The sequence below is a fragment of the Lepisosteus platostomus genome, chromosome 1 (assembly GCF_059453375.1).
Source record: "Lepisosteus platostomus isolate fLepPlt1 chromosome 1, fLepPlt1.hap1, whole genome shotgun sequence".
In the NCBI taxonomy this organism is placed as follows: Eukaryota; Metazoa; Chordata; class Actinopteri; order Semionotiformes; family Lepisosteidae; genus Lepisosteus; species Lepisosteus platostomus.
This window is the reverse complement of record NC_142611.1, coordinates 9,919,949-9,944,310: the sequence shown is the minus strand read 5'-3', so window position 1 is coordinate 9,944,310 and position 24,362 is coordinate 9,919,949. Positions and strand designations below refer to the sequence as shown.

General features: G+C 36.1%; 1 protein-coding gene across 18 annotated transcripts in view; it reads right to left on the bottom strand.

The window, feature by feature from the left end:
• Positions 1–24,362, bottom strand: part of camk2d2 (calcium/calmodulin-dependent protein kinase (CaM kinase) II delta 2) — a 106,403-nt gene that overhangs the window by 43,277 nt on the left and 38,764 nt on the right. For all 18 annotated transcript variants that reach the window (XM_088619533.1, XM_088619135.1, XM_088619886.1 and 15 more), the window contains exons 3-4: positions 9,154–9,213; positions 3,313–3,367 (exon numbers count right to left, since the gene is read on the bottom strand). In XM_088619533.1, coding sequence (XP_088475659.1) covers positions 3,313–3,367; positions 9,154–9,213 — 115 coding nt within the window. The remainder of the gene's footprint in view (positions 1–3,312; positions 3,368–9,153; positions 9,214–24,362) is intronic.

Genomic DNA, 24,362 nt, shown 5'->3' with positions numbered 1-24,362 from the left:
AGATTGTTGGAACAATCAGACCTGTGTAATGGAATATGTTAACTCTAAAGTAAACACAATTTATATTTCCAAAAAGCTCTGACAAAGTCACTCATGAAAGGTTATTTCTCACATTAAAGACCTTAGGAATTCAAGGTGATGAATGCATTTCGATCAAGAAATGGTTAAATACTGCAAGTCGGGTAAAAAAGAGGTATTATTCAATCTTCATCTCAACTTTTCTGAATCGACTCAAGACTGCTTGGATTCAGACTTGATTCTATCCATCTTGCTTCAGTTGGAAGACTCAAATTCAAGCACCTGAAGCTTGACTACAGCTCTGATCTACACTGTAACCGTTGTATATACACTGTACTGAACATGGCCTAATAAATGAAAATCTTACAAAGAGTATGAAGACTAATTTTACAGGTTAAGCCATGTGTAATCTTGCACTGAATCACTTTGAAAATTTCAAACCATTAAAAGTCACAAAGGTTTTAGAGATGTACAAAATATTTCATCTGTTCAACTGACAAAGGATTCCATAGAGTCAGCTTCAACTGCATGATGAGGGATTTGGTACAAAACTCCCACAGCCCTCTTTGTTTTAGTGAAGCTTAAGAGAGATCTACTTTTTTTTAATCCAAATGTTCTGCTGCAGTGTGGAATTAAAGTAAAAAAGAAACACAGTCCCTTGTCTTTGCTGCTCCCAAAAAATTGGATTGACTAACCCAGTAAGATATGCCAAACGACCTCATTTCCTTTATAACACCGGCAACTTAGAATTGCTGTTTCTTCCTTGGTTTTAGACCATAAATCTAAACCACATTTTTTTCTGTTTTTTCTTTGAGGCACATAACATAATAAAAGGCTAGATAGCTAATCGTGCCATCAATTTTGGTGCGACATTAAAGCAAGCACTACTTTATCCATTTAAAAAAGGCAGAGCATAAGCATTTTCATTTTTTGGCCTCCCACACAGATTGAGACAATTTACTGTATATCCTGTTTAAAACTGAGATTGAGTGGCTAGGATATCTTTCCTAATAGTCTTCACATGGTGAACTTTTCTATATTTGAAATGGAATCCACCATTCTGCTGCTGAGATTTGTTCAGGCTGCTGCCGATTTAGCTTAACATCATGGTGAAGAAGCTTCATACATGGGCTGTTCAATCTTGCACATAAACAGCCAACAGAAGGCAGATGGGTTATCTGAAGGACACAAACCTAATACACTAGGAAAGAGAAAGAGGGATGGGAGCATGCAGGGCAGGAGTACTTCAGAAACTGCAGGCATACAGTAAGTAGAGGTTCCTAAGAAAAATGGTGATATGTTCCAAAAAGTGGCATTATCACCAAAAAGAGACTTCTGTGGGATTCTGAGTCCATAGATCACAGGTTTGTGTGCGGTCTGTTCCACTGTCCAATGAGGACCAAAGTGTCCACAGAGTGTCAAAGGGTGACACTTTATCGGTTTCAGCTCAGCTCCAGTCTTCACTAGCCTGGTCTGTTTGCCAACAATGACCCGCTGACCAGGGCACTTCTTCAGGGAGAGCACCGGGCAGGCGTTTGGTTCTCCTGAAGCCAGTGAGATAGAGTACTGAGGAGTAAGGGAAAGCCCAGATGTAATGGTCTGGGTAGAGTCTGCTTGCGAGACTTTAGTCCTACTTAACAGGTTATGAGCACGGGGCGCAACCTGTGGCTCAGAGACCAGGGAAAATGCATGTGCTTGCCCAGATTATCACATCTGGGGATATGGTGTAAACAGTACTGTACAGTATGTGCAACTTTGCTTTTATGGTTTCCAACTTTACCCAGTAGCCTTGTTGATCAGCCCTGTTGATGTGTTGATGACAAATTTACATTAATTAATTTGTAGTGAATCAACCTGTGTCAGGTCTGTACAATAAAATGTCAGTGCATCTGCTGCAAAAAAAGATGTTTTCCTGATGATAACTTTGTGAATTTGTTTCAGTTACAGTTAATAATAGTATTAGTTACAAGTGACATTCTTTTGATGCTCAGTCTATCATATTTACTTTTACCTCTTGATCTTTACCAAGCTCATTACCAAGCTCATTATTTGTTGGTCAGGTATTAAAGACTCCACACACCTTCCAACGGTATTAATTTCTTCTTAAGAGTACTATAAAAACCAGTACCTAACAAGTTAACTGGCAAAACATTCACAGACATTATTCTCTCTAAAAATGCAAAATGAATTTCTATTAGTTTCTGAGACTGGCTGCAGATGATAATTGCTTTACATTAAGAACACAATTAACTTCGTTTACTTCAGTAAAAGCATATTACACAAAACCTATTCACTGAATAGCATGATAAGTAGAGTGTCAAGTATGGAACGCTTATCTGCTTGTTTTAAGTGGACTGAGGATATGTTAAAATGGCATGCAAAAACTTTAGCAGCTACTGTATTAATTTCATGCAATACGCTTTTGCTCTTCTTTATATTAAAATGACTTCTTGGTTTGGTCTTTCATAAACATGTATTTTTAAAGGTACCCTGTTGTATAGGACAAAAACATGTCTTTGAACATCTGTACTGTAGATCATGCAAACACTTGCCCTTTGTATATAAAAAACAATTAAAAACAACTACTGCACCACTAGAGTAAAATGTCTAATGTAATGTAATGTCTAATGTTCAAATAAGCAACGTGTTAGAAAAAATGTACCCTGTATACAGATGCACAATAGAACGGCAACACTAAGGTCAAATGGATATAATCAAATACTTTCAATATAGATATCAAACATAATAATTAACAAAGAAACAGATTAAAGAATCATGATATGTTTGCAGTAGGACAGTTGACATACTGTAGTGTCATATGTGTCCAAGTATTAAAAAACCTGGAAGGCACTGACCAGGTCAACCCTATCAACATTGATACACGAGAATATAGATCACACTGAAGGTAAGTAAAATAAATAAAGTATACCTGGCATGAGAAACAACAAGATAAAGATAAAGGTTAATTCCTCTGCACATCACGCACTAACACAGTCCTCACTCTAAAATCTTAAGATAAGCATAAATGCAATCTGATCTCAAGTACTGTAGGAAGGTAGGCAGGTAGGATAAATGATTTTTTAGTACAGCAAGACATGTGTGACACATAATGATTACTATTAAAGCAAATAGAGTTAAGGGATAAATCCATTGTTCCATAACAAGTACAAGTTAAATAAAAAAAAAACTATTTTATATACCGTAGAAAACACACGGTGGATGTTTACCAGATCATACATAGAAAACTAACATAATGGAGCTGTGACAAAAAAAAAATCTACACGGTTTACTTACAAATCAAAGACTAGATAATGAAATCCCTCTTCTGATATGCTGTCATGGAGTCTCACTGTGGAAAGAAATATTTTGATTAGAAAAACAGCCTGAAGACATGTTCAGCTGTACTATACTACTGTATACTTCATTCTGAACAGAGGCCATGGATCTTTTGCTCTCTGATAGAAAAACTCATTCAGAGTATACATTACTTCAGTTGATATTGAGGTGCCATTTTTTGTTGTAAAAACAGAACATTTTTTTGCTATTGATAAAATACAGAAAAGGTAATTCTTCAGTCCAAAATGAAAATTGTTAATTGCCATGTCATGAAATGTAATTCAATGATCAAAGGATCGCCTTAACAATTGCTCAAGAGACAGCTGTGGCCAAATTACAACCCATGCAGTACATGTAACTGCCCTACCTTAGCAAAACTGTAATGCAGTGGTAAACTAGGCATCAGAGATTCACAGACATTAGCTAATGTCTACTGAAAGCAATACTGACTTGTGCTGCAGCTGAACACACCCACTGATAGAAGAATTCTCTGATTTTCTTAGTAGGAAAGTAAGTAATAACAACTTCATAAATATGCAAAACCACAAACTGAAGTTCTTGCAATACTGCATTTCACTGACAATACAGACAGAGATTAGGTAAACATCTGATATGCAGGAAAATGCTGAAGCCTTTACATTTTACCAAATTTTTAAGCGGAATTTATTTTGAACTGGTAAATCACTGGGTTCAGATCTGGTTTAGTCAAAGTGAACAGGAGTCTTCATCTTGACATACTGCACAGTATCTGAAAAGGCTCCAAATCCAAACTACCGAATGCTGGGGAAGGATGAATATACTGTATCAAATCTCACTACTTGGTGTTTCCTGGTTCCTTTTTGGTCAATTTTTACCACAATGTACCCTAGGTCTAATGAATTACAGACAATATTACCCATGCTAAAAACTACCTGAAACTACCTGAGTTCTGCAGGACACATTGGCAATAGTATGCATCAACCGACTTTTGTTTAGGACCGCTTAGACAAATTGCAGTCTGAAAACACTATATGTCATTTGGGGTTTTTTACATTTTATAGAAACCATGATTGCCAATTTGTTAAAACAAGAGTAAAATAAAATTGTATTTTATTTCATCTGAACAGTCATTCCCTAAATCCCTTTCACAGAATCTTAATCTCACATTTCTTCTTCCTTCCAAATGAGAATACACAATGCACAACCTTGATTATGACATGTATTATAAAGCTTAGTGTCTTCTAATAATGTCAAGTTCCAGCCTACTGAAATGATCTAGCAGCGGCTTACGGATTTTATTCTTTTATCTGAAAATAAACACCCTGTGTCTTGATTGAAATGGGAAAAAAAAGTGAAAATGTATTGGCAACACAAGAGCACAAAACCAGCATCCCCTTTCCAACAAACAACACAAAATAATTGAAACCCACATCCCAGAATCCTCAGTTTTAAACACAACCATTAGTGATGTCTTAATCACAGTCTTAGACTTCCATAAACACTCCACTCACGCCTTCATTATTTGGCATCTCGTGCGTAGGTGGCAAGAAATAAGGAGGAACATTGCATTAATCTGCCATTTGTGATTTAATGTTTTGGAAGGTCTGAAGAATAAAACAGACTGCCTGTCATGTGTTTCATGATTTATAAATGCAGTTTCTCTCTGCAATAAAAAATTACATTAAAGGGATACAGAGTATTATGTCATTAAACTTCAGATATTAACACTAACCATTCAAATTCCATACTAGTACTAATATTATGTGTGAATTGCTTGCTTTATTGTAGTTTATATCTTGGAATTTACTGATAAATCAAGAAATCTTTTTAATTAACAGAAGTTTGGTCATTGACAGGTACTCCTATTTTGGTCCCAAATTATCTCTAATTACTCTAAACCAACTGCTGCCTAATTTATTACAATTAACTTGTTCCACATGTACTGTATGGAAATTTTGATATAGTGATTGCCTATCATACTGTACCTGCATTGGGTTTTTGGGGATGAGAACTATTAGAATAGGGTTGCAAATCCCTGATTTATACTGTATAATAGCAAACTTACTTAACGGGCCTGCATTACAAAAATTAAACCAAAAGAACAATACACAAATTTTATTAATGCTATATATTAGCTGTCTTCGTATTTTTCTGAAAAAGCTTAATATTTCAGTCACTGGACAAAGTAACATAGTTTAATAATAAACATAATTTTGTACAGAACCTTTAAAACCAATTATCTGCCTCCTAGATAGCAGACTTTCATTTTCATATTTGCCAATGCCTACACCACATCTCACACAGCAGGTTTCTCAGAACCCATCTCTGTTTTTGGCTGACAAATCAAAAGCTTTAACTGTGCAGGGACACAGGCAAAGAACCCCATGCCTTATCAAATAATTGATTAATTTAAGGTAGAAAACTGACATCTGTAAATCTCTTCAAAAACAAAACTTTACTGTGCCAGCTTCTATGTACTACAGTAACTAAGCTTTATTCAAATCGTATATTGTGATGCTCCATCCTCTGGAAATCTTGCCTGTAAAATACTGTCCCTCTATGCACGCATGTTTCTGTTCTCACTTCACACACTAAGACTTTCTCACCATGTTCCTTCCTGCAAAAGTGTAAATTGCAAAATGAAACTTTAGTTCATCCACATCCGCATGTGCTACTGTCTGTAAAAGCAGTTGTCACTGATACAAAGGTGTGACAAGAAAATAAAAATCCTTATTCATCCATCCATGCACAGGGCTACTGTCTTTTTAATCACTGGCAAGGATTCGTATAATGCTTTGTGTAAGCAACCATAAACTTATGTCAGGAACTAGAAATCCCAACAGTCTGTTTCAACTAGTGTAGCACTCTTTACAAAGGTAAAGTTTACCCTTTCATACTTTAGATATTTCTATGACACATTCACTAGTCTCAAGGGAAGATGTTTTTTTCTCAGACCTTGTACAGTGTGTGAACTATCTTTTTCTGAGTCCAGCAGTATTTGTTTCTATTTCTCTTCCATACATAGGTTTCAATTTGGTCTATGTTTGGCTGTGGAAGGTGGGATAGGAGCATCCGTCTCATTGCTAAAGCAGTGCTTCTGCAATTGTCAAGAAACACCAAACTAATCAGGAAGCTTTCTAAGTTAAACCTGTGTTTACCTCACTGCCACTTCCTTTATATAGAAAATAACAGTGGACTCACAGGAAGGCTATGACATAACAGGAAAATTCAACAGACTGTATAGCCACCCGCGCACCAGACACAGCAGCAGGGTCTGAAAGAGGCCAGCAGCAGTCGACTCTACAGAACGGTACGCTGTGACATTGAAGGACTTTCAATGCAGCACATCCAAGAATTCAAAGAGAACTGAAAGGCAGGACCATGGAGTGGTTTTAATCATAAAGACATTTCTTTGAAGCTTTATCTTTACATGTCAGTTGACCACCATTTAAACCTCTTGATGTTAAAGCCTCTTTAAGCTAATTAAGCCTTTGAAGTTAATAGAGAATGACATTAGGATAGTCAGGCTGAATTAGCCAGCAAGCATTTCTTTGGATACCTACACAGCTATCTATATAATTTGTATTTGACAAAACTGGAAAATCGTCATTATGTGTTAGATGTAGGCTAATTTAGCCTTTTAAATCTCCTTGATTACTGCATGAGCAGCAATTCACTACATATGCAGGACTCATAAGTGCTGATTAAATATTTAAGGACATTTTGAGTCCACTAGACAAAACACAGGAATCGTTTGAAAAAGGAGTAACTAATATCTGTTAAAAACAATCAACCCTATCAAATACTGTATGCCAACAAAGAGGCTATAAAAATAAACAATGAAGAAGCTATACAAATAAACACGCACATCAAATAAAGTCAAATTACACAACATTTGTTGTGATTCTCATCTTTCTTTCCAAAACAGCAGCCTGTGTTTTCAATGGCTGCTACTAAAGCACATTGCAGTATTTACAGTACAACAGAGGCGTTTTAATGATAATATTTCCTGCTTGGGTCTTACAGCATACTTTCAACAATTGATGGAAGAGCATTCACAGACCTTGACCACAATCCTCATCAGAAATTCTTGAGAAAAATGACCCGATAGGAAATGAGGCTGCAGCATATTATCTCCTTGTGTATTTATGGAAATCCAAAACCATGCTTGTAATACTTCAGTAAGTGAGAGTATATTCTAGTAGGTTATACATTCACTTTCATTTTAATTTTGCCCCAGTCATTCAACACTGAAGATATAAAATCCCCGTAATGATCTATCCATTAAGATCCATTAAGGAGTGTGCTGGGATGTAACAGATCAAAAAGAAATTACATGTTCATCTATAGTTGAGTAAACATCTATTTTGCTGCCATTATCAGCGTTTGCAAATACACAGTATTTCTGAGTTGTGATTTCTCAACTGTAATATTGTGAATATCCTTAGAGTTCTAGTAGATAAGATAAATGTATTTCTGACTACAGTATAATTAGAACTCAAGCACAACACACTGATATGCAGCTTGAAATGTAATGTTTCACTATAATAACAAAATTAATTGTCCATTAAACAAATGTTCAAATCAATAGCAAACTAGTAGGAAATAAGACTTTGACCTTATTTAATCAACCTCACTTTTTAATATAACGAATTTATTAATATTCTTTATATTTTAATATCCATCTCTGGAAGGCATACATTAACTGAATTGATATATTCAAATAAGCCACCAATGTAATGTAATGTATGTTTTATACTGAAATTCAAACACAGTGCTCTATATTCATGATAAAATGTTAAATGTATTAAGCAAGATCATTTCCTCTTTCTATGGCTTTCTCCCTGAGTTTTGAAAGTAACTCATGGACCTTCATATTTGATTCTTTACTTTGAATTCCTTTCTTGACTGAGAAACCCTACAGAGATTACCTTACATTTATTCTGAAATCACATGAACACTATTATTGCGTACAGAGGACACTTACAGTACCTAAAGGTGGGACTTGTCAAAGAAACTTTAAACCAATTTAAACGAAATCTAAATGAAATTGAGTTTGCCATAGCAAAAGGGGAGAAACATATACAATTAACATATAAATTCAACTTATAACTTAACAATATAGACATTAAACTCCTTTCTCCTATACTGTAGATGTGATTATATTCATCATGCACTACATTAGCTGTGACATTGCTGGAAACTATAAGCGACCTGCTAGCTCCATATCAAAACTGCAGGAAGATATTAAAATGCCTTTGCAAAGAGAGGGCAAGAAATACCTTAAGGGCCCAGGAGCAGATTAATATGATTTTTATACTGTACTTGAAAATGGTCAAAACTTTGTGAAACATGAAATATGACCAAACCTAAGCATACTTCACAGCACAAACACCACCAACAAATCAGGGTTTAATTGAACCATAACCAAATGTATTATTCGTTTCATCCCCGATATGTTCCCAATATGACATTTAAATTAAATAACTGAATGACTTCATTGAATGTTACAACTTAATTGCATTAATGTATGATATTTCCTTATGGTTAAAGACGGTTGTGATATTTCAGACATTTTTTGTGGAAATGTCCTCATCAAAACAGAGCTGGGCCCACGAATATTTTTTCATATTAAAAATATCATGCTGAATTGTCTGTGATTGAATTTCTAGAATACCTATTTTTATAGAAGCCCCCAATTAATTCCAGTTATATAAGTTGAGAGTAAAATCTTTCATCATATGGTTTATTCATCATGTTGTCTACCATTGATGAATTACTGATTGCCAAATAATACACACCTACTCTATTTGAACTTACCAATGTTGGGATGCTTCAGAAGACGACAGATTCTAGCCTCTCTTTCCAACTTCTGGTGATCTGTGAATAAAAACAAAAGCAATCTGAATACAGCTATTAGGGTGTCATAAAGATGACAAACTGTATCACTGAGAATGCTTAACAACAATGCAAGAAAGGTTACAGGCAACAGGAGGGCACTCAGCTCAGCTCAACTGTAAACCATAACAGGACTGTCACCCATATCTACAGTAGAACCCCCTTTAATGTCACAGTACATGTATTTTGAAGTGTATTTCAAACTTCTGTTAGTGGGTTTGCATTGCAGATGAAAACTCTATCGTTCAGAACAACAATGAAACACAGTTTCCTTCTTTGATAAGAATGGTAACTCTTAAGGTAGAAAATGGTCACTCTTTTTCACTCTTTTATTTTCTGTATTAAAAGAATGTGGTATCTCCAAGATCTATTTTTTTAATCCAGTTTTCTTTAATCTTATGTTAGAATGGACAAACCCAAAGCTCAGCAGAGCTGAGAAATTCATAAACAATTCTTTTGTAGTTCTGAATGAATGTGGGAAAAAACGTGAAAACTTAATTGTGTTCAGTTTTTTTTTAAGTTTGGTTTCAGTATTCTAGGAAGAAAACAGGAACAAAATCCAGTCTCTGCATTCTAGTATATAATTTAGACCTGCTTAAGGTACTGTACAATTTTTTCCAATGTATTCTCTAGTGTTTATAATAAAGTGTCTTTGTATGTTAGTGTATTATGCTAGAAAAAAAATCATCTCTTAAAACTAAAAAGTGCTGTTGGAAAACATGCCTTCCCTTCTTGTGTTCTTGTAATAACCTATGACCCAACTTAAACAGGCAGAATCAGAACACTGAGGCTTCATGCTTTTTTCAGGTGCAAATAATTCATAGGCATTTTAAAATTCTGGCAGTGCAAGACCTGTTTTTGAACTCATCCTGGGAATTAACTTGCACTTGACTGTTTCCTGCAAGGCTTGTCCTAGATTTTCTCATAGTGGTTTTCTGTTTTTGCTTTCACACAGGGAGACAGACGGCAATACAGAGATTACAACATGTTCATCCCAAATTAGAGAGAGAGAGATGGGTGGAAAGTCAGCAAATGAAAACAATAAGGGTGGAATGTGTCATTCATGCTAAACTGTATCACAGCCAGAAATAAAGATCTTTTTTTTCTCACTCTTTTGCCTCCCGTGTCTTATCTTTGAGTTTTGAAAAAATGGAGAAACAAAATTCTTGGCAACAAAGTATTTGACTGCTGTACAGAAAGCTGTCTTTGAGTATCAGTTACTCTTTGCAAACAAAAAAAAGAAAACAAATTACACATTTTTTTCCAAAACTAGGGATTTATTTTTCAGGGGGAGGGGGGTTTTGTCATGACCCTCACCCTATAATATAGTTTGTGTTCTCTCTGCCACTATGAAGCAACCTTGCAAAATCACGTCCTAGTTTTCAACTAGAAAGACACACCAGATAATCGTTGAATGCAAAGTTCTAGAACTGTATTCTAATATGTACATATGAAATGTATGAAAAAATAGTAAAAGGATCTGTTAAATTAAGGCAAAACATGCCTAGAATTCCTGAAAAGTCTTAATAACCCATTTAAAAGGTTATTGATCATAATCAATTCTCCTATTACAAAGGTCCACTGAGTTCCTTATTTTCTTCCTTACATACATTGTGCATACTGTATGTGGAAATCAATTCTTTATACGCATGGTTGACTATATTATCTCAGGACAAAGAATGATGGTGAGTATGAAATATAACTGCTGAATATGATGCTGCTCACTAATTTTGAAAAACTAAAGTATAATTGTGAGCTTCTTTCTTAGTAAAACTGTCTTCCATTCAGGAAAAGCATAACAGCATTACACACTGTGCACAACCTGTCCTATTACTACCCTGGAAGCCTTCCTGTCCAAGTATGACGTCTCCCTGGTTCCCCTGAGGAAGCAGGTCAGTGTGCAAAGCATTGCAGAGACTATCTTTAGAAGAAATACACCTGCCTTCTGTCACATGTTGCACTTCATATTCCTGCCAATAGAGGGCACATGAGTTGTTTTCGGTATTAATGACAGTAAGCTGCAGAGGAAAGCAGCCTTCCCATTATCCCGCAGAAAATCCTTGTATGTTGTAATCACGGAACTCATAGTGCACTGAGCTGTAACACACACCTATTACAAAGGCATGCATATTCAAATACTTTGGACCTCAATCACACATACACAAAATTGGTATTAATAATAATAATTCAGGTGGGTAGCTGTGTCAGCATGCGTAGGCTGCAGAGGAACAAGTAATAGGTTTATTCTATGCTGAAATAGCATGGAATAACACGGAATCAGCATGGAAGAAACCTATTAGTTGTTCCTTTGCATAATAATAAGAATATCCACTTTCACTTTGTTTTATAATTCTAATTAAATTTTCATTCAGAAGTTAACATTTTATATCTTGGTAATAAAGCTATTTTAAATCTAAAGCCAGATTCATTCCATATTTACACTTGAATATGTTCCACTCTATTGTACTGCCCACATGTATGACTGTTGTTGCTAATGGAACCATTAAACCCATCCTAAACATAACTACATATCATGCAACAGTAGTTACACAGAGATTTTTTTAACAGCATTTCGAACGCACTGTAAAACGTCAGGATAGTGAACCACCGCTGCCTTCTGTTAAGTTCCCTCCACTTCTCTCAAGAAAAAAGTCAGGAAGCAACAATAAAAATGACACCAGATACCTAACCTCACACTTCTCCAACACTGCAGGTTTTTCCACAGCCAGGACACAGACCAACTGACAGCTGGAAACTGCTTTTGAGAAACAGGGATAGTCTCTCAACCGCCACCCAAAACTTGTTTTGCTGTCAAATCTGCCCCCAGTTGTTCCCTGTGACCTACTGAGAAATATGAGGGGGTAACTGGTGTTCACAAAAGAGTAAAAAAACAACATGAAAAAAAGCAGGATGCAGTTATTGCTTAACGCAATATCCAAGACAAAATCAAAGCAACGAAGGTGCAACAGGGTAAAACAGCTGTATCAAGAAATTGTGGGCCAGATCAGTGGAAATGATTCCCATTTGTAAAAGAAAGCACAGAGCTGAACACAGAAAAAAATCTGTAAATGACTTTACAACTTTTACAAGCAGCAGTTATCTTTGATACTCTGCTACAGAAGGAGCTTTCTGAGCAGACGTTCACTCAGAAGAACGGCCATTATGCAGTCCACTGTGTCATGGGAACTGGCTGCAGTTTATGCCTGTGATATAAATATCTGCTGATGTACAAACCTGACCTACAAAACACAAGAACTCAAAGTCTGCAGAACAAACCTCTGTCATGACGAACACAGATAATTCAGAAACTTCTAAGCCAAAAACGGTTGTGACTGGAGGGGAGACTGAATGTACATGGATATGTACTGTAATTCCCTTGGCTACTGAGTCTTGCCTGTACCTGTACCTTATCAGCAGCCATATCACCCTGCAGCTCATAACTGACAACAAACTGAAGCAAAGCAGATGTGAGCCTGGCTTGTACCTGGAAGGAAGACGTTTGGGGAAAGGTTGCTTCTGGAAGAAACGTTAGTGGGACCAGTACAGAGTGCTCGCGCTGCAGTCTGTGTTGGCCCTAACGCCCCAGTATAGATGGGGCCACTGTACTGTAAAATGGGCGCCGTCCTTCAGATGAGGTGTAAAACCGAGGTCCTGACGTTTCGAGGTCATAAAAATCCCAGGCCGTTTCTCAAAAAGAGTAGGGGTATTAACCCCAGTGCCCTGGCCAGCTTACTCTCATAATTATTATTATGGATTGTTATGGCCAGCAGCCATATCACTCTGCAACTCACAAATGGCAGCTCACTGAAGCTCAGCAGGTGTGAGCCTGGTCAGTACCTGGATAGGAGACCTCCTGGGAAAAACTAAGGTTGTTGCTGGAAGAGGTGTTAGTGGGGCCAGCAGTCCATTTGCTCCTAATGCCCAAGTATAGTGACGGGGACACTATACTGTAAACAGGCGCCGTCCTTCGGATGAGACGTAAAACCGAGGTCCTGACTCTCTGTGGTCATTAAATCCCAGGGCGTGTCTCAAAAAGATAGGGTTGCAACCGTCCTGGCCAAATTTCTATTGGCCCTTACCAATCATGGCCTCCTAATAATCCCCATTTATGAATGGGCTTCATTACTCTGCTCTCCTCCTCACTGATAGCTGGTGTGTGGTGAGGGTTCTGGTGCACTATGGCTGCCGTCGCATAATCCAGGTGGGGCTGCACACTGGTGGTGGTGGAGGGGAGTCCCCATTACCTGTAAAGTGCTTTGAGTGTCTAGTAGTTGTGGGAGAGATGCCAACTACTTGGATTCCACTTTGATGAAAAGAAACCTATTACAGATTGGGCACTGAAGGGGCACAAGAAAAGGAGCTTTATTTTTCATACTTGAGGAAACATTAAATGTACCTTTTAAATTCACCAGGCAAAGCTTGTCATTCATTCTGTAATCTTCATGCATTCTTCGATAGTGACCAAAACCTACCTTTTTTGACATTGTTTTAGAGTACAATGTTCCAAGTGGATGATATTATCTATTCTGTGGAAAAAGCTTTGTGTCAAATTTCTGACCTCTCCAGAGTAGACTGGGGTTTGTCAGTGTATTAACATTTGAGCTTGGAGCTCACTCCAACTTCACACAGTAGTTTATAAATTTTAGGTTTGTATGATTTGTGTATCTCGTTGTTTCTAGTTTGGTTTAATAAACCAAATACAGTACTGTCTTATTTGTTCCTCAACTTCCAAACTGTTGAGAGAAGCTTAAAGAAAACATGTGACCTTGTTCAGTATCTCTAAACATTGGGGCTGTTTTACAGTATTATTAGTATTTTAACTTGCATGTGTACCAACTGGACTCAGGACTGAACGTTTTGTTATCCCCCAGAACATGAAGGGATCATAATGTTCTCCTGGCATTAAAATATGACCACATTTTGCTAAATAAAAAATGATGATAATTTTTACTTGTGTTTTTTCCATTTATCCATCTTAACCCATATTACATTGCTGCTCCTTTTTTCTTAAATAATACATCCCTAATGTGCACGCTGAAATAAAATGGGAGCAAATAACTTAGACAACTTATCAACCAGCATGTCTCATGCTACTGCAAGGGAATATAGAAAGTCAACGCCACTATGTCAAATATGACCTCATAATTTCCTCACCACAGTCAACTACTTAAGGTCACAGTTCTACAAACTTTACAAAAACCCAGAAGAAGATCCTTACAGGCTCGCCAGCTTTCTCAAAAAGGTAAATGGACAGGCAAAACCTGTTGACCTAAATTAAATTATGATAAATGTTAAACTATACTAATAATTCTATACTACTGTGTGTTTTGTAGTACATTGTTCTTTAAAAAGTGCATTACTCTTTTTGCATTAGATTCAAAAAGTGAACATAGTAAATGAAAGAGCTACAGTATGTAGTCAGTGCAGTACACTGTTCCAAGAACAAAGTCAATTCCATTTTGTGCCGGGCATATCCTATTATAATCCTAAACAGAATACCATACCACTTTATTAATACTGTAATTGCACTGATGTATACCAGTATTCTAAACTGTTAAATCAATAAAAACAAAACAGACGGTAGCACTATGTGCTTGAAACATCTATACATCCTTGGATATTCAGTGATTCATGGCTGCTACAGCACTGATCCATTTGCGCTATCAATCTACATAAGCGAGGTAAGGAGCTGGTAGTTTTCCTTGGCAACAGTTAAAGAAGCTCCTGTAAGTGTGGAGTGGCCTCATTACAAACACTGACACACATTGACACACATTTTGCCTACCACGGTGCTGAAGATCGACCAAGTGTCCTGTTCCAACACTTACTGAGCAATCGCTCTCCTGAAATGCATCCGACCAGAGAATCAACCACACTTTTTATGCTCAACCTGGCAGTAAAATGAGCCACATAGGAACGTGCGTTTTTGTGTTATTGCTAAAACGTACGTTTTTATTCAAGTAAATTCCAGGAAAGCTAAGATGTTTTCAGCAGTGATGAGTGGCACCAGTTCAGCCACTCTATTGCAATTTCTGAACATCTGGTGACAAAGGATGCACACAAATAGACCAAGTAAGCAGTGCTCAGTAAAAGACATGTTGTAAGTCAGGGTAAGTTTGAAAGCCTCAGGGTAGATAGCCGAAGTCTTCAATAATGACATTTCACTTCTACATTCTCTACTCTCACAATCACTGTTCATAAGCAATGTCATTTATAAAAGGCACCATTACCCAGGGAACAGGGGAGGCAGAACCAGCAGTTATTACCCACAAGATATTTAATATGCCTCTGGTTGTTCCAATTTAAATGAAGCATAAGTATCATTATTTGAATATGGGCAGTTGGGTGTTTGATATCAGCATATAGAGATGACCTACTTCAGGATCTTAAGTACATCTGACAGGTGTGCTTTACTTTTGACAGGAAAGAATGCATATGCTTAAGAGCTGGACAAGAGGAAATGACCTTCAATGTGGTTTTCATGTGACAGGCCTTATTGCTTCAAATTTTCAGGTGTCTACGGGAATTAATTTTCCTTTTTCCGAGTCAAAGAATCAAGGGAGTTTCATAACCCATCTGTGACGTGCCTTACATTTACTCTAAATACCTCTATCTGACAGATACTGTTTGATTTTTGCTATTAAAATTGATTGTCTTAAAAATGGCAGCTGACTGAAAAGTGCATATTTGCTGAGTAAAGTATGAAGAATCTCCATCTCCTCTGGTGCTGGTTGCAATAGTAAGACAAACATATTAAAAGCTTGGAATTGCAAAATGCTGACTTCTACTATTTGACTGCATTTTTTAAGGCAATGAAAAAGGTCAATTCTTGTTTGACTAAGAACATGTTTTACATTTATACTTGACATCTTATATAATATCATATATACACCTGTTTAAAAAATAAATACTTTTTATCAAATACTCATGGCAAAATTTCTGGTCCATCGATTTGAGCAGCACAGTACGTTCTTATGACACAAGAGTGGAAAAAAATAAAACAGTACCAACACCAGAGCTGGTTTTATGAATACATAATAAAGTAACGTTTCTTTCAAGCTTTCTATAAATAGGTGTCTCTATGGCAATATCTCATCCCTTTGTAATACTGGGACCTAAACAGGCAATGAGCTGGAAGACAAAAGAAGGGTTTATAATTGATCTAGATTTTCAAACTAATCATCTGCAGCATGAAAAAAAGTTTTGCAATACCCAGCAATCCCTAAGGAAGATTTACATATTCCCTGAAATCTGCACCACAGATTACAAAAACTGTATCTAATTATCAAATGATACTTAATATAATTTATCAACTATCTACAAAGTTACCTTTGTAGATACAAATAGGGTGAGTGCGAGTGGAAAACAGAAATAATGTAAAATAATAATGTCTACAAAGATTTAGACAGTAATGGAATGGGCAGACACATGGTAAATTAGATTTTACATCCAAAGTTATCAACACTGGCAGCAGAAACACACCGCATACAGTACATAAACATAATTTGTCTTTGGAAAAATTATGAACAAATGTAAGATTTAACAAATTTGCACGGGAAAATTCTGATCCAAACTGCTAATATAATAATTACAATAATTCAATAAAATCGGCAAATGGCAAATGGATCTTCTTACTTCAAGAAACATAGAATTTGAGGTGAAATAAGAACTACAGCAGCTACCTTTTTGTAAAAAAAAAAGCACTATATATAGTATGCTATGGAACAATAATAAAAATATAAAAAGACAGTATACTGAAATCCGGAGCATAACAGTCTAAAATTGGGGTTAGCAACAATCCAAACCAAGAGTCACAAATAATCCATCAATGGCACAGAAGCCATTTTAATAAGTAGCACTGGCAGTACAAGTTCATTTTATAAAATACTCTCTCACATTTCTTACCACAAATGTACTGTTACAGTTTATGGATGAAAACAAATACTACTCTGGATTGAATTTATTTTGCATTATTTCTACACTCACTGTTTAGGGACTGTTTATAATGCCCAGAATTACACAATCAGACAATTGGAAAATACTTAATTTTCCAATGCTTCAAGCAAGATAATACATTTATTCTTCTCAAATCTCCTTGTTACAAGTCATAATAAATGGTGTGATAACAAAGAGCAAGGAAACTGAGGAATAAAATCAGCTCATGGCAATGAAATACAGCTTAATGCTTACTGTGCCCACATTAGTGCCACCGTCTGACGTTAACCACACACCTTAAGGCATGAATGGCAGTCAGCATTATTTGTAAAGCCCATTCATAATATGCAAAAAAAATGCAAAGACTTTAGAAGGAACCTGAGAATTCTAAACTGTGCTGAAGTCATATTCATCTGCCATATTCGTCCTGACTATTTTTGCAGGCGATGAAAATCTTTTAACAGTAAATACAACACAGACTTGATGTGCATATTTCAAAATCTCTAAAAGACAAAATTAACATTTATGAACTTCTATAATATCTACTGCCAGGATTTCACCAATCTTTTTTCTTCCATTTTCAGAATTTACAAGAAAATAAAGCTTAAAAATAGAAATTGAATCATTTCAAATATTTAAATAACCCTGTTCAGACCGACTAGGCATAAGACAGCATGATGTAGTTTACGTTTGCGCTTCACAAAGATAATGTATGTCTGTTAGATTTGCATAACATTTGCAAAATAAAAACAAAACTAACAAATAAGTCCTCATTTTTACCCATTTGAACTGAACTGCAATGCAACTTCATGTACATGAATACAGAAAAAATTAAAAAGCTTTCTCAAAAACACAACTTGTATCACAATTTAAACTTAATCATTTACATTTTTATTATACATGTTTTATTTTAAAAGTATATTAAATTAGAACAGCAATATTTACCTCAAGGGACTGATGTGTTTTCTACAACAATTTCTTCTTCCCCACATAAACAGAACTGTTGTTGAATAAACACCCGAGACCCACTCTTAAACCCAACGGATTTTAATTGACTTAGTGATACCGACAAAAGCACTGAACTCACAAATAATGTCCACTGGAAAAAAACAACAACATTTAGGGCCTTTGCAGACTCATCTACCACGTTTCTCTTTTGTCTGTAGTATACTAGAAAGGACACCTGAGAACCTGAAAAGCAGCAGCCAATTTCCCAGACTTTTAGAGACATTTTCTGGTCCCGTCAATAACTCCAACTCCCTAAATGTTGTCAAATTTAAAACAAGAAAGTAAGGGAAACACTTATGTCTGAATCAAAATAAAAGATTAAGGGAAAATAGTACCAGGACCAAACACTAAACTGTAAAAGGTACCCTGTTTCAAGACAAAGACAAAACCAGGCAAGTAAATTCTAAGAGAAATGATATAATAATAATAATGTTGCTTTATTAGCCCTTCTTGCAATTTCTTGCGTTAGGAATTCATCTTTTTGCATACCCCAGCTTGCTCTCCATGAGACACAGACACACGGACAGGGAGAGAAGCTTGGTGTCAGAGCGCAGGGTCAGCCATTGTACAGCGCCCCTGGAGCAGTTGGGGTTAAGTGACCTCATCAGTGCCTTCTGTCATAGATGCACAGTTTATTATACACCTCATGATGATCCTTTGCCGTGTGGCCATTTTGATTCATCACTGTGAGGGAATGTACTGTAACTAGTACTGATATTAAGGGGTTTAAGTACATCAATCAAGGTGGCAAAGGCATCTCTATTAAAGCTTCTGCATTACAAAATAAAATACTAATTTCAACCTTCAAACAAGATGACAGAAGAGTTACGCTTTTATCACTGTAAACCATAAGCATGATAAGAACAATTGCAGTGTTTGTAAACCTACTGTATCTTTATTTGTTCGGCAGTCCATACATTTACGTATAAGCAATATTACCTACTGTAAGACAGTTAAACTAATATCCTGAAAGGAACTCATTTAAATCAGGTTCTTCTTGAAAAAGTTCATTATAACACGTCTTGTCTGCTCAAAATACTAAAAATAAAAGCTACCATACTGTAGATAATGAAAATAATATTAATTAAAGAACCCATTTGTTCTGGTTAAAACCAGTTTCCTAGTTGAAGTCATGTACAACATAGTGGCTGATGTTAACATGGTAAGTATATATGTTTATAAGAATCAAGTACTGATTTACAGATTTATAGATTAACATTGAAAGCAAATACATTACCGTATATTAACATATATATACAGTATATAAGTATATACAGTACTTGTATATTACATACTGTACTGTATATACAAAAAAAACATCTGATCTGATCCCTATAAATAACATATATAAGATGAATATAGGACACCATATTGAATAAGAGAACATCCAAAAGACTGCAGCACTGATTCATGTTGACTGTAGTTAGCAGTAATTTAGCCTATTACCTGCTCATGATGACATTTCTAATTGTAGCAAAAACTACGTAAGTTATTGTACAGTAGGTGCTTTAACTGTGGTCATCTATTTTCGGCAGACAATAACATACTTCTCTCTGAAGAGCTATTGTTCAGCGATGCAAAGCAGAAGCACACTTCATGAAAATGCTAAAATGAAGTACAAGCACAGACTTCAACTGCTGATGCCAATCAACATTTACCACTGAGCCACTTTCACAAGTACCTCCTGGGAGAGTTGCAATTTTCATTTTGTGCTAGCACAACACTGTTCACCATGAGAGGCAGAGAACTGAGCGGAGATAAGTTAAAGGTATAATCGTTACACAGCATTTAGAATGAAGTGCAGGAATGTGCAATTATGAACACCATTAATTAAGATATAATTGAGCCCCCCTGCAAAGTTCTTCATTATAAGGGAAGAAGGTAAATCATCTACAGAGACATGCTTTCAAAAATAATTTTATTGTACACAACACTAGCAGGTACTCTACATTCCACCAATTAATTGAATGAACTTCTATTGTGCATAATAGGTCCCAAGGATACTTCATATTAAGGGAGTTCTGCTTAATCACCCACCTTAAGTCCTTAAAAATGCATGTACAGTACATACAGTAGCTTAGCAAATAACACAAACTGCTGTTCAGTAATTCAAATTTTGAACAGCATAAATACAGTTTAAACATACACCTAAGAACTAAAATACTTGTTTCTTAAAAATCTTAATCTTCTTCAGTATTTTACATTTCCAATCCACTAATCCACTGAAACTGTACAGGTGTATGCCTATATTCGTAACACATGGAAATGTAACCCACTGTTAGCAGAATATTTAGAGGCTTTCAGAGAACATGCATAAACTAATAGAAAACATCACATGTGTTTTCTCTTTAAATAAATACTTTAAAGCAAAAGGCTGGTGTGAAAAAAAATCTATGGTAATTACTCTGACACCAGAAATATCCTTACTTGTGTTGGTTCTGCACGTTAGAAAGACAATAAACATTATCAGTTTATTACTGTACTGTATGTATTACTGGCTGAATTCTGAGGGCATTTTCAAGAATAACTTATGTGGCTGCTACATTGTGCTTTTCAAGCACTAAGTTTTAAAACATGATTTAGTGAATTACTAGAGGGTCAAACAAGTATTACAACCTTCCAATAGGAATCATGTGTGCTTTCTGTAGTCAAGTAAGGAAAGATGCCAAAAAAATGGCAAATCTGTTTTTATGTTCCAATTGCTGTGATTTTATCAAATTAGTCCTGCAGTACCTTGCTCTCACTGATACACTGCTGTGTTTTCAACACACTTTACTGATAAAGCAGTGATTGTGAATGGGTTTATTCGCATTGTGTAATTGAACTGGATAAAAAGAGTAAAGAGACGCCCAAGCTTCCCCACGCCACTCGTCACAACACCTGTGTATGCATACAACCTTGAAACATAAAAATGTGACGACTGGGGAGGCATTAAAAATGCTCTGCTTAAAAAAAGCTCATTTTTAAAATAAAGTGGGTCATTTAAAAAGTATAAAAAACTGGAAAAAAATATCAGGCTGGAACATGCTGTCCGGTTACGTTTTTAAACACAGATGTATTTTATCTCTTTGCACTGACCCCTCTGGACACTGTCACAGTACTCCACGTCTGCAGTCTGTATTTTAACATTTCCAGACGGCACTCAGTTCATCAGAATATATCTGTGGAAAAAGCAAGGCTGTTCCCTACAGTCTAGGAACAAAGGGGGTTTAATCAAATGCAAACAAGAACATTAACTTTAAAATCTGCCTGTTAAAAAACTAGGGGCATAAGGCAAGGCTTCAGAAGAACATCTAGTGTTCACAACAGAACTGATATAGCCTTATTAATCACATTTCTGAACTAGAATGTGCACTGGCAAACTACAGATATACATCTCCGACCAGTACTGTATTATTTCACATTTCACATCCAATTAATTTAATTTTACATAACCTTTTGACCATTTTCCATTTTATACCAAACTATCAAACTCTTCCCTGCAACCAACATGTAACACATAGTATCTGCATAATCATTGATAGCTTATTATTGAAGTAATTGTATCTACTTAGTACTTTATGTGAATTGCTTATTACCCATCAAAGAGTTACGTCTACACAGATCAATGCAAAAGTTTGTCCTCTTCCGACTTTAGTGGCTTACACTACACTTTTCCGATAGGATGATTATCCTCAACAAACCATAAATACAGTTAAAAGTTACTGAGAAACCAATATCTTTGATTTCTGATAGGCGGTGTACTTGAAGCAATAAAATGGTTGTAAGAGTCCTGACATGAAACTAATTGATGATAAACAACGAGATAAACTCTGCCCAGACGCCACTTGTTTTAGAAGAATACAGCTCTCTAGAACCCTGTATTATAGTGATCTGCATGAGGAAAATACTAGAAATTTATACATATTATAATGTCAAGTACAAAATGGAGAACACAACAAATACAGTAGCAGCTGGTGCCAGTCCTGGCCATAATGGATTGCCAAGCACAGACACTTATGTAAAGAGGCACTTACAGTATACATATAACTATAACACGTGTTATGGGGAAACTTTGATTTCCACTGTGGTGGGAAAATTCCCAAAGAATATGGCAGGACAATATATGATCAGACAAGAAAGACAACTCTTCAATATGAATAAAATACAAGTAGGTTACGTCATTCACAGAAATGTGACTTTCTACCAGGATGGTACTATAGGTGGATTCCTTTCTCTGATGAGGTTAACTTAATGTTGTTAACAATTTTTATTAACATGTAAACTGGTAAAAGTAAATATGCATTACCATGCCTGAAACATTTAATGGTGGAGATAAAAATCAATTAAACATTATCTAATGTTTTGATACATTAAGAAATTCCTAAATTCAAATTACTTTTTTATTTACAATTAAGAATCACCAAGCATAGCCTGTTGTGTGTTTTTTTTTATCTCTTCTAGCTGCTACCAACCCTGTATCCGCACACAGGGGAGAATGAAGATGCTTAAGAAGACTCCTCCAGCCCACCCACCTTTGATCCACTCATTACTCATTATTTATCTTGTTGCAGAAAAGGTGCGTCCCTCTTCAACAGCACAACATGCTTGTATTTGCCCGGGAGTCCACAGGGGCCGCTGTGTCACTGAGAGAGCCATGGCTAACTAAGCCCACCATATACTTGGTGGGACACCTGGCTGAGCTTGGGGAAATACCAGTCTTACAGCAGGCATGCTCCAATCTCGAACATCTAGCTGTGTACAGGCAAGAAACGTCATGGGTTAAGTCACTGGGGAGGCCCCAGAGTTCATCTGCCTATTAACTCAGAATCATGTTTCAGTCTGAATGGTGGTTAATTGCGTTCCTTGGTTAATATTTATTATCACCATGCTCTCCAGTGAAAATGTAAGAATGAAAAACACTACACAGGATAAGAGGTCTGACTTCGACCACCAAAAAAACAACCTGCAGCCCCAGATATATTTATTCAAGACCTCAGTTACCACTGCTACTCTATATATAACAAGGCCAACTGCAGTATGAAACAAACCGCAGTTGTCCACCCTACACAATGAGCTGACCCAAAACCTCAAAACCCAGAGAGCAGCACTGATGTGAATGCCTCTTGTCATAAAAACTAAAACAGGCTGTTCTTGCTGCAGACAGTTCACACTTTCTCTCTAGGTTTAAAATAGAAACAGCCAGAATGGCACACGTGGGTGTGTGCGAGTGCAAATCAAGACTCTCAAAATTAGTGTGGTGTCAATGAATAAACTGATGAAACATCAGAAGAAATAAGTTCTTGTAATACACTTAATATATGTTAAACAATACATGGAAATACACAAAAAAAGCTCTTGTAATAAGCAGCAGAGGTTTAAATTAAATACAGAATGTGGCACAAAAACAGTTTTTTTAGAAATGTCACTTGTCAAATTCTGTAGGCATAGCATCAGATTTAGACTGATTTCTATACAGGGTGACATTCATATTAACTCTGTTTAGTTTGACATACGACAGCACAACCAAATTCAAGCAACTTCATGACAACTTTGACCAATTCAGCAAAGCCAATACAGATCTTTAACAAAACCACAGTAGATACAGCTAATTATATATACAGTAGTACAACTACAATACACTCAAAAGGAATTTTTACTCATCTTTACCAGAACTAATTCAGCAGCACCTGCATTACACTGTATAAAGGACTAACAAATTCACATAAATATATTTGTCTAGCTGTTAACAGATTTGTAGACTGCTAATGTTGCTATATTTTAAACTACAGCAGTTTAAATATTTCTTCTAGAACAGTGAACATTTAGGGTCTGATAATGAGGTGATTATGAATACACAGAGCAGTATAATTTAGTCATCCTCCATATCAGCTTTGTTTAGCCCCCTATCAATGGTGAACATGTTTTCTCCAGAGAATTTTATATCTACTTCCGTGTTCTTTTAATCAGGTTAAACTAGATTTGAACTAACAAAAATTACTCACTAAAAAGGGTGACAGACACCTGTTTGAATGTAGACTTCTTCCTAGCCAGGACTTTAGGTTTAAAAGCAAATAAGGGTTTCTTTAATCTTTCTTTTTTTAAATTTCTCAGCATTCGTTTATCTAGAAACACTTGAGGCTTTACAAAAGGCACCATCTGCCATTCAGGTTAAAACACAACACAGTAGTGTGGGATGTAGTCTTTAA